The sequence below is a fragment of the Rhamphochromis sp. 'chilingali' genome, assembly GCF_963969265.1.
Source record: "Rhamphochromis sp. 'chilingali' genome assembly, chromosome: 7".
In the NCBI taxonomy this organism is placed as follows: Eukaryota; Metazoa; Chordata; class Actinopteri; order Cichliformes; family Cichlidae; genus Rhamphochromis; species Rhamphochromis sp. 'chilingali'.
In genome coordinates this window covers 28,290,968-28,304,704 of record NC_137934.1, presented here as the reverse complement: position 1 = coordinate 28,304,704, position 13,737 = coordinate 28,290,968, and the positions used below count along the sequence as shown (strand labels likewise).

The following is a 13,737-nucleotide window of genomic DNA, read 5'->3' as shown; positions in this document are numbered from 1 at the left end:
GACTGAAGTTAAGTTATGATAGATATATTTCAGTGCTTAAAGATGGGTGTGATAAGTGACATTTTGGGGCATATCATTGCTGGTATGATTGCCATAGAAACACCCCCAAAAAAGATCTAGCATAGTTTTTATTAGCCATTAGCATGAGCAAAGCTAGCAATCCTTTACTAACTGTACAGCACAGCACAGAGCTCATTTTCTTTTTCATTTCCTCTTGGAACATATTTATAATGTGATTTGACTAGCTAACTGCAGCTCTGGAGCAAATGACTAAACATAGTTTGTTTGGATGGCAGCGCTGATGCTTGAAAAACTGAAAATGAAAACTCTAAAAGGTTATCTATATGTCATCAAGGGCTACACAACAATCAAACAAATTACAAGTAGGCATGTTGTATAGCTGGTTGCAATACTTGTCTAAGTGTCTTGTTTTATCATCACCATTGGATTTCATCTTGTCAAATTGTGAGACTTTGCAGGAACGCTTGGAAGTATACATTTAATGTAGTCCTTATGCTAGAGTTTAAGTTGTTTAAGTTGTTCCCTCAGTGCTTTTTCTGTGTGGGCCTTCAAGTTATTCATTCTATAAAGTTCTTGTCTCTGTCTATATCTATTTCACTTCCTCTTTTATTTAGGTAGTCTTCTGTCTTGCATTTTTTGCTTCTTTTGCATCACTGTCTTGATTAATTTCAACCCTGCCTGGTTCCTTTAATTGTGTATTTATAGCCAATTTCTGTTGTTCTTTTTCAGATCATCTGTTAAGCTCTCCTCATCTGCTCCCTGTTCTCTGCAGAATTTTGGATTTTGACTTTTCCCTCTGTGGACATTTGCTTTACTGCATTACAGATTTAATTAAAGGTTAGTTTTTGGTTTAATCTGCTGGTTACCGCATTACCGCATTTGCATTCTTCTGATTCCACACTTCATGACAGCTCACAAACACATATACAAAAGCAAAGAGCTGTTACACAACAAAATGCACAATCAACACAAAGATTACTCATTTTTAGTAATTTAAACATTAAAAATGTAATAATACAGAGTTACTATCTAACTTAACATGGAAACTCTCATCGATATGTTCTTTGTAAAATTCCACTATTTTATTACTTTTATTGGTAATATATGAAAAAAGAATATCACAGTAGAGTATATCTTTCATGTTTTTTGGATTATCAATTTAATTCAAGAGTTAAGCTGTATGCTGACCCCAGACAAGCAGCTATCACCTAAACTCAAACAGGTAACAGGTAGCAGTAGGACTTTGTTGCTACCATTTCCAGTACAGTCGCTGTGAGGATGGCTGTGAAGTGCTCTTTGTGCTGCTTTTCAACTTTGCTGTTGGGGTTTGTGTTGATATAGAAACACTAAAAGAAAGACCTTGTGCGCCCTCATCCTCAGGATAGAGATTTGTGTCAGTGTGTGGGACTCTAGCATAATTTTTGTACTGTTAACTAATAATTATACAACGGCGCATTTCATGTCCTGTTACAGAGTAACACTAAAGTAGTGTAAGAAATGACTTTCTCCAGGAAGTAACTGAATAATTTAACACATTAGTTCGTAATAATTAGTAAAGAATTATTACTACAATAATAACTAATGTGTAATGTGCACTTATTTGGAGTAATGACTCCGAGACTGACTCTGGATCTGGCATTAACAATCTAATCTAATCTTTTCTGTATCTTATTACTGATTTAAAGAGTAGCAAGACATATTTTCTCATAGCTAGTGTGGTGATATGCAGTGTGTTCTGTGACCTGAATTATAAATGCCTGTAATAAAGGCTGCAATCAAATACTATTTAAAAAAAAAAAACTTCCTCTGTTTCTGTAAGACACCAAATATTTCATCTCACTTTCTCCATCACTAGGCCAGTGAAATTTAAAAGACTGCAGCAAACAGTGAACAAGGAGCTGGTGATGCTAATGTTATTGGTGCTGTTCCAGAATTATTCAACTCCAAATTTGGAGTGGGGCTGAGTTGCAAAGTTGCTTAAAGGCACACAGAAACTGTGGGCAAGCTAAAGTGATATAGCATTTATTTATTTGTGAAATCCGTTGCAAGGGTACAAGCTGAGCCAAAAGTATATATATATTAAAAAAAAAAGGCAAATGTGGTTTGGCAATTAAATCAGTGCAGGTGAGCTAGACTAGACTTGATCTAACAGTATGCTTGACTTCTAGGAATCTGTGTATGAGTAATGCTTTCATATGAGTAATTTCTTTCTACCCTGACACTAATACCCATGTGCGGTACTGACCCACTATGTCTATGCTCTTCTAGGGCAACTGTCATGCAGCGTTAACTTGGCACTAGTACATTCGTGAGTCAGATCAAGTTTTATATGAAGAAGAAATCTTTCGCTTGAGACCTGCAAATACATTTCTTTTAAGATACAGTACAATGTATCTTGGTATATAGTATTGCTTTATATTTTCCTTCCAAGGAGCCAAAGTGCTTTAGAGCAATAGTTTTCCAGGCATCTGAAAGCCTTAGAACGTTTTTAGGAGAAAGTCTGACTCATTGGTGGAGGCTCTGTCATGGTTTGGAGCTGCATTTCAGCCAGTGGTGTTGAAGATTCTGACAACACCGATGGAAATATGAAAACAGAAAAGCACCAGCTGTTTTTGATCAACCATCCAGTATCATCTGAAAAGCATCTGATTGGCAACAGCTTAGTTTTTCAGCACAACAATGACCCCAAACACACTGCCAGTGGAGTAAAAGCATACCTGGATAGAAAAACTGAATATTCTCAGTCATGAACTGGCCTCCCCAGGCTGGCCTCCCCACACTGCTTCGATAATGTACTTCCACATTATCGAAGCAGTGTGGGCTCATCTCGACAGAGAACAGAAGTCAGCCAACGTTCAAAGAAGAGCTTTGAATGTCCTTGAAGAGGATAACTATTCCTGGAGACTACTTAAGAAATTACACCCAAGCTTGCCTAAGAGAGCTCAGGCTGCGTTGAAAAATAAGCTGTCATAGCAAATATTGATTTCCAAGCTTATTAGAATTGCACAAACTCAGTTTTTTACCTTATATCCTGTATTTCCATACTTGTGCAAATATTTCAATAAAGCGCTGCATCTTTTTTCTATTTCGTAAAAAAATATAAAGAAATGAGGAGTGGGTCAGGAGTTTTGAACAGTACTGTAGTTATTCTACAAATGGCAGCTGCCAAACGATCTGCTTTTAATGAGTGGTGGAGTATATAAAAATGTTTTATGTTTCTAAACAGGATCAAAAGACTTTAGCTGGCTCAATGAGAATTCTTAATATCCACCAGAAACTGCAACACCTGCATCATATTTTAACCAAAATTATGATTATGCATATACAAGCTTTACTGAAGAACACATCAAAGGAAAGTTTTTTGTGAGAGACAGCCTACCTGCAATTTTTTCAGGACTTTCAGAGAATAGCAGCTCTACTTTTCCATCTTCTGGGAACCGGGCATCTGGAATGTTAAGGGAGAGATCAGAGAGCTGGACAGTTAACTTGGCATTCTGTGCATATTTCCATGTGCCCTTCACACCTGCAGAGCTGATATGGTTCCAGGGTTAGTTCAGGTAGATGGAGAGCAGACTGGCTGATAGATTTATCAGTTACTGATTAAGCTTGATAGTGGTGCTGCACTAAGACTGCACCTGGCAGTGTGTAGGCTGAGGTAGCAGGTCATAAATACCTTCTCTGGCACAGTCAAGGTCCGCCTTTGAGAAAGTGAGGGCGTGTCCACATATGAGGCCCGTGTGAAACTGGAGCCGGAAGACGACCTGACGACTAGCTGACCGGCTGTTTTTGTCATAACAAACCACCTACAAACAGACAGTGAGACGGTAATAAAAACAAATAAAAAATAAAACATGACTGTTCGTTTTTTTTGTAAAGACTTTTAAAAAGTTACATTTAAAATTTAGGCAGATTAAAACAAAGATAGATTTGGGTCTGGCATTAGACAGAATGGTCAGTTCTGTTTAACTTGTCCTGTTGGTGCTCAAGCAAAAAAATGTACACTCATGCATACATGCAGATGCACAAATAAACCATTAAAACCATATATATATACATATAACTGCAAGTGCAATATTCAAATAATGCAACACAGATGTGTCCTCCAATTACAGAAATGTTTATTATTATTAGTAGTAGTAGTAGTAATAGTGCCGGAGGGGTTAGACATGGGGCTAGATATTCAAAAATCAGTCCACAGGGGAGCATTCGATTCAGGTGAAAAGTTTTAATAAACTTTTCATTCATGAAAGTTCATATTTCTTGAAGAATGAAAAATTCAAAATCAACACATGTTCAAAAAATTGTTTACAAAATTAAACAATAGCTCCTTACTCTTGTGTAAACATCTGCTCATCAGTTAGCTGATAAAAATCAAAATATACAGAGTATCACAACTCACCATGATGTCCCCTTTGAGCAGCTGAGCGGGCTGAAGCACAATGTAGAGGCGATCTGTCTCAGCTGCATTAACATGGCTGAGATGAACATGAGATGCACATATTAGTACCTTATGCTTTATGTAAGCTCCACGGTTACTGTGTTTACTGTGTAGATTATGTATTTCTTACTAAATTGGAGACGTGCAAACAGCTTGTAGACTTTGGTAGACCCTCAAGAACAGGAAACATCCTGAGACAACATCAACAGAGATATTATAATTCAAGTTAAACAGGGTAGTTTAAGAAAACTTTGACTAAAGATAGACAGATAAAGCAAGTTCACAACAACAGTGACTCCAAGGCACTTTATATAGCAAGGTAAAGACTTAGACCGTCACTTTTCAAGCACTTCACAGTGGACAGCAGCAGTCTTTGGTGTACAGGCTGGGCACACAGCCTTACACTAGGAACACTCAGAGAACCCTAAGAATCCATTTACAGATTTTTTTTTTTTCATTTTCTGTTACAATAACATGCAAGGCTCACCTTGGTTTTCACTACCTTGCTGAATTTTGAAATTGTGTCATGTTATGTGTAAAGATCTGATCGAGGTGTTGAGGATCTCTAGATTAAAACAATGGGTATCTTGCTAGGCTCATAAAGGCTCAAATCACATCTCTCCTTCCTCTACATTGCAAGGGAATGTCACAAAGTGCAGTTGGTGAAATAACCACTTGAGGCTCGCTCCAAAACAAAAAATCCATAGATTTTCATGTCAAAATGGCTGAAATAAACAGACTGGTATAAAAAAAAGGTTTTGATTCCTATGACTACTTTTTCACTTTCAATGTTTATTTAGCTCACCTGTTTTAATTTTAATAAGCCATAAAGTTATGCACAAGTTTACCTTGTTGAGTTGTACATTCAGTTTTTTGGGGTGTGTCTTAAGTCTGTTTTTAATCAGCTCATATCTGCGTCCCATAATCTTATAGTGAACTACAAATGAGCTTTGCTATCCCAGCTATCCCAGGTTAAATATATGGTCACAACTAATTGAAAAAAAAAAAAAAAAAGAGAAAAAAATCAGGATTGCATGAGCTAAAATGCCAAACCTGTTTGTGCTGCTTACCTCCATCTGGTCTTAGTTTGGGGAGACTATAAAGAACAACACAGAGCAGGAAAGATGGAGAAGGAGACATCTTTAGTCTGCCTTTTAATATGCTGCCCAGCATCCATACATACCTGAAAAAGCAGAAAGAAAGTCTGTATCTATAACATTATTAGAAATGGAAGACAGTATAGTTAGATTTTCACTGAATTCCCTGGTTCCATTGGTTCTCAGTAGCTTTATTATGTTAACTGTTTCACAAAACGGTCAATCAGGTGATCAATGAGCATGCGATCTGAGGTCAATGGCAGATGTTTTGGTCACAGAGCAGAGGTTTAGAGTTGAACCACAGTTGAACTTTGACCTCCAGGAATCAGTCATGTAAATCTTTACCGTTTCTGTGAAGGGGTCATAAGAGCAGAGAGCGTGTCATTGTAGAACCTCCTCATGGCGAAATGGTCGAGGGAAAGGTCTGCACTGAGAGACAGACACATTTTTAGATAATGTTCTAGTGTTTCATGTTGATGTGTATATATATATATATGTATAAGAGTGAGGTGTTCAAGTATGGAACACATGCACTGTCAACGTGTCTGAAGTTTCCTCTTTTTCTGCATTTTTTTTAGTGATTTGCCTCAAATTGAACTTTCCCAACATGCCATAATAAGATGTGGCAAAACAAGGACATCATTTTAATAGTTCAGCTGTGGACCATAAAATCACACATAAGCTATATGATGATGCTATGAAGGCTCTTGTGTTTGCTCAGAGTCGGTGTAAATGTATTCACTGGTGTCCAACAGAAACAGGATCCCTGCCCAAAAATCAAACATAATCACAGTTCAAAGTCTCTACTGTCAGCCGTGCTGCCCTTTGCCTGGTGGAGACACGCAGCAGATCAGCCACTATTCCCTCTGTCTATTGTTCAATCAGCACTCTTTGATCTGCAAACATGTCCAGCACTAAATGTCACTACTGGCGCAATACTTCACAGCTCCATTTCCTGCACTTTGATGTAATCAGAGATAACATTACCAACATGTGAAGTCCAGAGCCTGAAAGGTTTTTTGGACACAACAACATATGAAAATATTCTTTTTGCATCACTCCGAGAAGTCCATTTTATGAGAATTTAGGATGAATCCTTTGCAAAACTTCAATATCTGTATCAAAATGTAAGGTTATACTCCCAAGAAGAGAAGAGGCCTGTGTTTAGGCCTGATCCCAAATTTTAAAAGACGGTTTATTGATCCAGCTATCCGTGCATAGTTTCTTGATTTATTTCAGAAGCCAAACACCAAAATGAAACAAAAAAGTTTATACTAACACTGTTGCAGAAGGTCTCAAAAATGTTTTAGTCCTGCTTAGTTTCTCCCTTCTCTCTAGTTCATCCAAAAACCAACTTAAGGTTTGACCCTGGAGATGTGTAACACTTCTCTCATATAAAGCCTAGACCGGTGTTGGGCAACCAAGCCTCTGGAGAACTTCAGGACATGTTGAGGAGGTTGTTTAGCCATTTGAATCAGCTGTGTTGGATCAAGGACACATCTAAAACCTGCAGGACACCGGCCCTCGAGGCCTGGAGTTGCCCACCCCTGGCCTATTATCTTGCTGTAGGATGAACTCCTTTGAAAAACCTCAAACTGACAGCAGGCTACATTTTATAAACAAATATGGCCTGAACCCAGTATGATGACTAGGGTGATCTAGATCCCTTTATATTAACTCCACCCCAAGGACACTAGTGTAAGATGAGACCTAAGCCATGTGATATTGCTTTGTTTTACATAATGGCAGTGCAGTTATTTAGTCCCAATGCACAACCAATATCCAGCACAGCAGAAACTTTCCCTGCTGTTTAAAAATTCAGTGTTACCTGGCTGAGATGGAGGTGAAGTGAATGTAGGATGCCACCAAAACTCCAAGTCGACCTTTTCCTCCCTGTTAGGAACAGTCAAAGGATCAGGATAAATAAAATTTAGGTGCTTACGTACATCGCACAAATGCCTTTAGAGAACATGCCAGTGTCAGTGACTACAGTGATGTTTACCCTGCAGTGTAACACGAGGACATGCTTTAGATGGGCGTTCAGCCAGTTCTCTATTGCTGTGCACACACCGATGATCTGATCCAGGCTGGGAGCCAAGAGATCCACCCATCCTGTGTCCAAAACCTGACGGAAAAAGCCCCAGTTGCGCTATAGTACCTGCTTACAGTTTTACATTGTGACATTTAAACTGAGTGCATTAGAATTACCTTGTGGTTGAGTCTGCTCACAGTGTCATGCTTCCGGGAGAGGTTGATGAGCTGAAAAAAGGGTTGTTTGCATGAGATAAAATAAATCAATCACTTCTGCTGGTTGCATACAAGATTTTTCTGTGGTTTAACATTTATTAACTAACATTTAACCTTACAGTTACCTGAATGTTTGCATCTAGGTATGAGGAACATGATGATTAGGGAAGCAAGGTCAAGTAAGGAACTTTTATAATATTTATCCTAATATAGAGCTATATGTAACTTATAAAACATATCCAGTCATTCAAGGACAGAAAACAAAGACTTCCAAACATAAGACAAATTATACTACAACGAAAGGAAGAGTGTAATGAGAAAAATGATAAACTAAATAAAATGTTTTAAGTTTCTCATAGTATGCATTTGATTTGTGTTATGTGGTTGTTTTGATGCTTTCCATATTGTTTTGGAATAAAGAAATTAGTAAAACAACTGAATGTACGAACGGGAAGCGTCATAATTGTTTAAATTATATTTAATTTTTTATAAAAGCAGGCCACTGTCTCTCAAATCTCTGAATCAGTTTGGTTTGCTTTTCAATTACCTTTAAAAATAAAATTTCTCTAGCTACCTTTATCTCATCTACTTGTCTCACCATGTAGTTTTGTCCATGCTTGGACTGCAGCATGGGAATAATCTCCCATAGGTTCTGCAGATAGATCTCCTCTGGACACCCGGGAGGGGAGTATATGGTAATGATACGTTCAGTGATGTAGGTCAGATCCATTCTATGTGCTTCCTCCATAGTTGGTTTCAGTCACACAGTTGCCTGCAAAGACCCAAGTAGTGATACAGAAGGTGAAAAAAAGAATAGCTGAAGAAAATTTAGAGAAGTGAGACTTGCTTGTGTCACATCGGCTGCACTTCTGCATTTCAGCTTACACAGCATGGGACTGAGTTCAAATGCGATCAGTCTTACAAAGCCTTTTACATGATGTGTTGCTAAAACAAAGCAAGGTCATGGACAACCAAAAGCTTAGTCACCGGAAGCCTTACTGAGCTTGCAACCACAGAAGAGTTAACAATGAGCCACAAACACCAAATCTTAACCTCATTACTCATCAGCACTAAACCTGAAAACACTGATTCTGACAAGACATGGAAAATGTGGCTGAGCTGTTTTCAGTCTCATGACTGGAACAGCTTGACAAAGGTCTTTTTTTTAAGTTTTAAGCATTACTGGCCCTATATTTCGAAAAAAGAAAAGTCATATCAGCAGGAACCTTTTGACTAGCTATGCTACTTTGTTTTCTGTTCCGTTATTTAGCTGACAAAGTCAGTCATTTCACTCAGTTTCTCTTTAAAATAGGAACAAGTGGGTACTAAAAATGATAATTCTAGAAAGACAGTAGCACCTCTTAGAGTTTTTAAACATGTTGATATCCATTTCAAGTGTATAAATAAATGTTTTGAACCTGATGAGATTTACTACTAAAAATGCTTTTTGCTAACTAACACTTCACTATGTGGACAGCAACTAATATTCATACTATATTACACATGTAACATTAGTATAAAATGTCGAAGTAGCTTTCTGTCCTTAATAACATGCTTTAGACATTTACTTTTGACGCCATTTTTAGACCATATATAATGTTAACAACTCAGCAAGTCACAAATCAAACTTGTCACATTAATGCAAATATTGTAATTACAGTAACTAATTACTGATTACTTCCCCAAAAAGTAATCCCATTACTCTACTGATTACTTATTTTCAAAAGTAATTAATTACTTAGTTACTTAGTTACTTTTTAAAAACACGATTTACAACCTGAATAGGTGATAAAGCGATAGATCTTTCAGCCCAATTCTACTTTTTCTGCATAATCCATCATACAAAATGTAATCAAATGGAAAAGTCTCTTTTTTAACTTGTTTTATTCGTTTTATTCTTTTAACTTTATGCATCAAACAAAAATTAAACTATAAGCAACATTCTCTGACTTGAATAAATTAGTTTAACATTTAAACCTATTTTCTACACATTCCAGCACATAAAAAAAAAAAAAAAAATGTGTTTACACTCAGTCTTTCAAATAGATGCAAGTAAAACACAGCAGAAAATAAATAAAGTCAAAGACTCAGCGGTCCTGTTGCTCTATTTTCACCTGTAAAGCAGGACTGTGGTAGGCGGAGGTTTACCCTGGTGCAGGTGTGCCGCGGTCAATGGAAGAATCCGCGAGTTTCTCTGTGAATTTCCCATTACGTGATAGGGCACTCAGTGCTTGCTCGGAAGTTTAGGGGTTTTTTTCGCTGTAAAAAGAAGTTTTCTTCCCACGCACAACGGACACTAATGTTTTTGTCCCTTTTTATGGAATCAAACTCAAAGTAAGGTCAGTACTTCCACGCTTTAAACGCTGCACGCTCATACTCTCTCCCGCACTCGATATGTGATCCATTGTTGATCTGCACACAGCTGTTGTCACTAACTGCGCACTCGCTTACGTCACTGTCGTGAGACATTCTCGCAAAAAATCACGGTTTTAGTAACGCAGTGTTCCTACGGGAAAGTAACGGTAATCTAATTACCGTTTTTGCAATAGTAATCCCTTACTTTACTCGTTACTTGAAAAAAGTAATCAGATTACAGTAACGCGTTACTGCCCATCTCTGATATCTAGAGGAGTGATACCCACACACAGTAGAAGAGAAATTAGTGTGACAAGAGCAGTGGTTGACCTGCTTTTATCTTGACCATGTGACCACAGCAAAGTAAACAGAGACAGGCATTTTCATTGAAACAACATACAGGAATAATCTACTGCAGCAGCAGCCTGCGTCATTAAAGGAACTACATTTTTTTAATTTAGCTGCCAAAAATTAAGCTCTAAGTTATGTTGTGTGTCCAAGAACTGCGTAAAAAAAAGTCTTCAGGACGTTTTGGAGAATGATACAGTTTTTGGGTTTTTTTGTTATTATGTTGTCTCCAATTTTGAGTGTAGTAAGCAAAAAAGACTGGCAAAGGACCAGGATTTGTAAACCTCAAGCTGCTCAAGACTGAACCTGAGAATCTAGAGTTCTTCAACAATGAAAGAAATGAATATGCTAGGATAGCTGACAGCTTTACTGTAGCCTCTAAAGACTAAATGGCAGCAGAGAGATGCAAAATAAGTGCAAACAGACATGAACAAATTGCAAAGAGATGCAAAATGAGCTGACATTGATGCGAAATGACTCCAAAGAGACACAAAACCACTTAAGAGAAGCAATAGGCTGCTACAGCCTATCTCAGGTACCACAGGCCAACAGGTGGGGTACACCCTGGACAGACCACTAGCCTGTTACTGGGCCAACACCTAGAGACAGACGACTTTTTTTTCTTCTTTCATTCACACCTGTGGGAAATTTAGAGTCACCAATTAATGTAACCACACTAACTCCATGTGTTTCTACTGCGGGTGGAAGCCGGAGTACCAAAAACTAAGGGGAGAGGACGCAAAAACATAAAGACAGACTAAGAACAACACAAAGACAAAAAAAGGACTAAAAAGAGATAGCTAATGCTTAAAATGAGATACAAATCAGATAGAGTTACAAAATTACTATAAATAGATTAAAAAAAAATAAAAAACCTACTCAGCCATAAAGGTAACCAAGAATCATTAAACTACTGCAAACTACTACACACACCAAAAAGACTGCGGGGCAGGGGTGGAGGGGGGGCTTTTACACATCTGTGCTCAGGGACCCGTTGGCCTCAGAATGCACGCATACATATACAGCATGGTGGTTTAAATCTTAACTGTCTGTGAACTGGACTTGTTGCACTGCTGTTTTCGAGTGAGCCCTTTCTGACAGGGTTGGGTAAACACTCTTAATGACTGACTGCTCTCCAATGATGTATTTCTGGGCTGTTTTTCCAACGTTTTAAGACTGCTGCAATCTAAATTTGTCCGCGCTCCGCCTGTGGAAGCAAAACAAACGGAAGTGTGCGACTTAACCGCACACATGCATATACACATGTTGCCATAGGGAGCCCAAACTGGTCACATCCAATTACAGCCTCTCTTTCCCCTTTTAAAGGAAGGCATTTCAAAATGGATTAGCCATCTTTATTTCTCTATTTTTCTCCTCACAAGCGAAAGACTTCCCTCTTAAATGCAGAAGGAGCAGAGCCAGGGTTTGATTTGTTAACTCAGCCAAACGGGCTGTTTGAAATTGAAAGTGTTTTCACAAAATAACACAAGTGAAATTGACAGCGATGTCCCACCATGGTTGTGGTGGTCAGGATCTATTGTCCAATTCTGTGCTCTCCGTTAAAGTCTCCTTTGTCCTGAGCTTTAAGCTAATCTCCATTTAGTCCAACTGATCCCCACAAAGATTTTTTTATTTTCTTACACATTCTCCCACCCCAACCCAGAGATACACTGAATTGAATCCTGCAGCAACATTTGTATCAAAATCATGTCACTTCACTCGAAGGAATTCTCAAAGCAAGTTGTTAGCAACGGAAATGAGTGGAATTATCACAGCCCCACTGGCAATGTAGGCAAGATTTTAAGACTTAATATAAGATTAAATGACTTAAGACGGACTAAAGCCCAGTGGAAACACGTCTCCTGGGATTCAGTGTCTTAATGTGTCAGTGGGTTAATCTTTGCATCTGCGTGGGAGTGGTAATCCTAGCCCCCCGTTTTGAATTTACCATCCATCACATGCTACCACTAAAGAGATTTGGACCAGCATCAGAGGCTACTGGATTTCAAGGAAAGCTTTCAAGCGGGAAAGCAGGATGTTGGCTAACACTGCCGCACACTTACTGTAACGTGTTAAGAGAGAACAGGAACAGGCTTACCTCGGCCTCTGGTGCTGCAAACAAGAAGTCAAATGTACAGCCTGATGAGTGAAAGTCTGTGTACATGTGTGTGTGTGTGCGTGTGAGAGAGAGACTTCACAGGAGGTGGGAGGAACGGAGAGCAAGAGAGAGCGTGATAAACTGCACTGTTACAGCACTGCTTGCACTTTGCCCTCTGTTGGACTGCAGTGTGACTTCACTGTGTGTCCACCCCTGTTTGTGAAAAAGACAGCTGGAACAATCCAATCACAGTACTCTTAAAAAAACAGCCAGCAACACACATGGGAGCTGACAAAAATGTTTGTTCTAAGTTATCTCCACTCCAGGGTAACTCTATTCAAATCTACTGCATAATCTCCCAACATTTCAATGTTAACTATTCACATTTTTTTAAACTAGAGAGTGGAGAAACAGAGTCCTCTAAGATATGATTTACCTTGTAACGTCACTTCTTAAATTGTTGCTTGTATGGTTTATGTCTGCCAAGCCCTTTGAACCTTCATGTGTGATAATGGGTTATACAAATAAACTGAGTTAGGTTGATTTGACTTGTAAAACTCAATAGTTGGTGAAAAATGACTGTTTTGCATGCAGTTGAACAGTTGCAATGTTAAATCTAATGTATGCAAGACCCACCACTAGATAAATAGCACAATGTTTTAGCACTGATGTGGCTACTTCAGTGGATGCTTACATTTTACTGCAATAGCATTTTAAACACATATTTTTGGTGCTATTGGACACTAACAAATTTATTTCTATAGGCAGTTTCATACAGATTAAATGCATTTCATAGTGCTTTACCAGAGACTGATCACTGATCGTTATGGTAAATCGGGGTTAGGAGGACAATATGTATAATGAAAAAAACAGTACAACGACTATAACATAGTGTCGGCAATATCTCAATAATAACGTCCATTTTCCACTAGATGGCGCCAGATGACGGGTTATTGATTAATAAGACCCGTACGGCATTTAACACAAATATCATCGACAGAACAATTATAAATGTGTGTTGAAGAATTAAAGATCATTAATACCAGTAAAAAAAATACTTTTACTGTTGAAAATTAACACGCCGGGTGTGTTAACACAAAATCAACTAATGTAGCTACAGTTTATGTTTCCTT

General features: G+C 38.2%; 1 protein-coding gene across 4 annotated transcripts in view; it reads right to left on the bottom strand.

The window, feature by feature from the left end:
- Positions 1-12,714, bottom strand: part of LOC308399354 (tensin-3-like) — a 56,136-nt gene extending 43,422 nt beyond the window's left edge. For 2 of the 4 annotated variants that reach the window (XM_080886576.1, XM_080886577.1), the window contains exons 1-11: positions 12,605-12,714; positions 8,402-8,575; positions 7,765-7,815; positions 7,559-7,681; positions 7,385-7,449; positions 5,902-5,985; positions 5,530-5,642; positions 4,590-4,650; positions 4,421-4,496; positions 3,695-3,824; positions 3,401-3,466 (exon numbers count right to left, since the gene is read on the bottom strand). In XM_080886576.1, coding sequence (XP_080742702.1) covers positions 3,401-3,466; positions 3,695-3,824; positions 4,421-4,496; positions 4,590-4,650; positions 5,530-5,642; positions 5,902-5,985; positions 7,385-7,449; positions 7,559-7,681; positions 7,765-7,815; positions 8,402-8,551 — 919 coding nt within the window. In that variant the 5' untranslated portion in view covers positions 8,552-8,575; positions 12,605-12,714. Of the gene's footprint in view, positions 1-3,400; positions 3,467-3,694; positions 3,825-4,420; positions 4,497-4,589; positions 4,651-5,529; positions 5,643-5,901; positions 5,986-7,384; positions 7,450-7,558; positions 7,682-7,764; positions 7,816-8,401; positions 8,576-12,604 lie in introns of those variants that run through there. The other 2 variants (XM_080886578.1, XM_080886579.1) reach the window with 2 other exon arrangements.
- Positions 12,715-13,737: the final 1,023 nt, after the last annotated feature.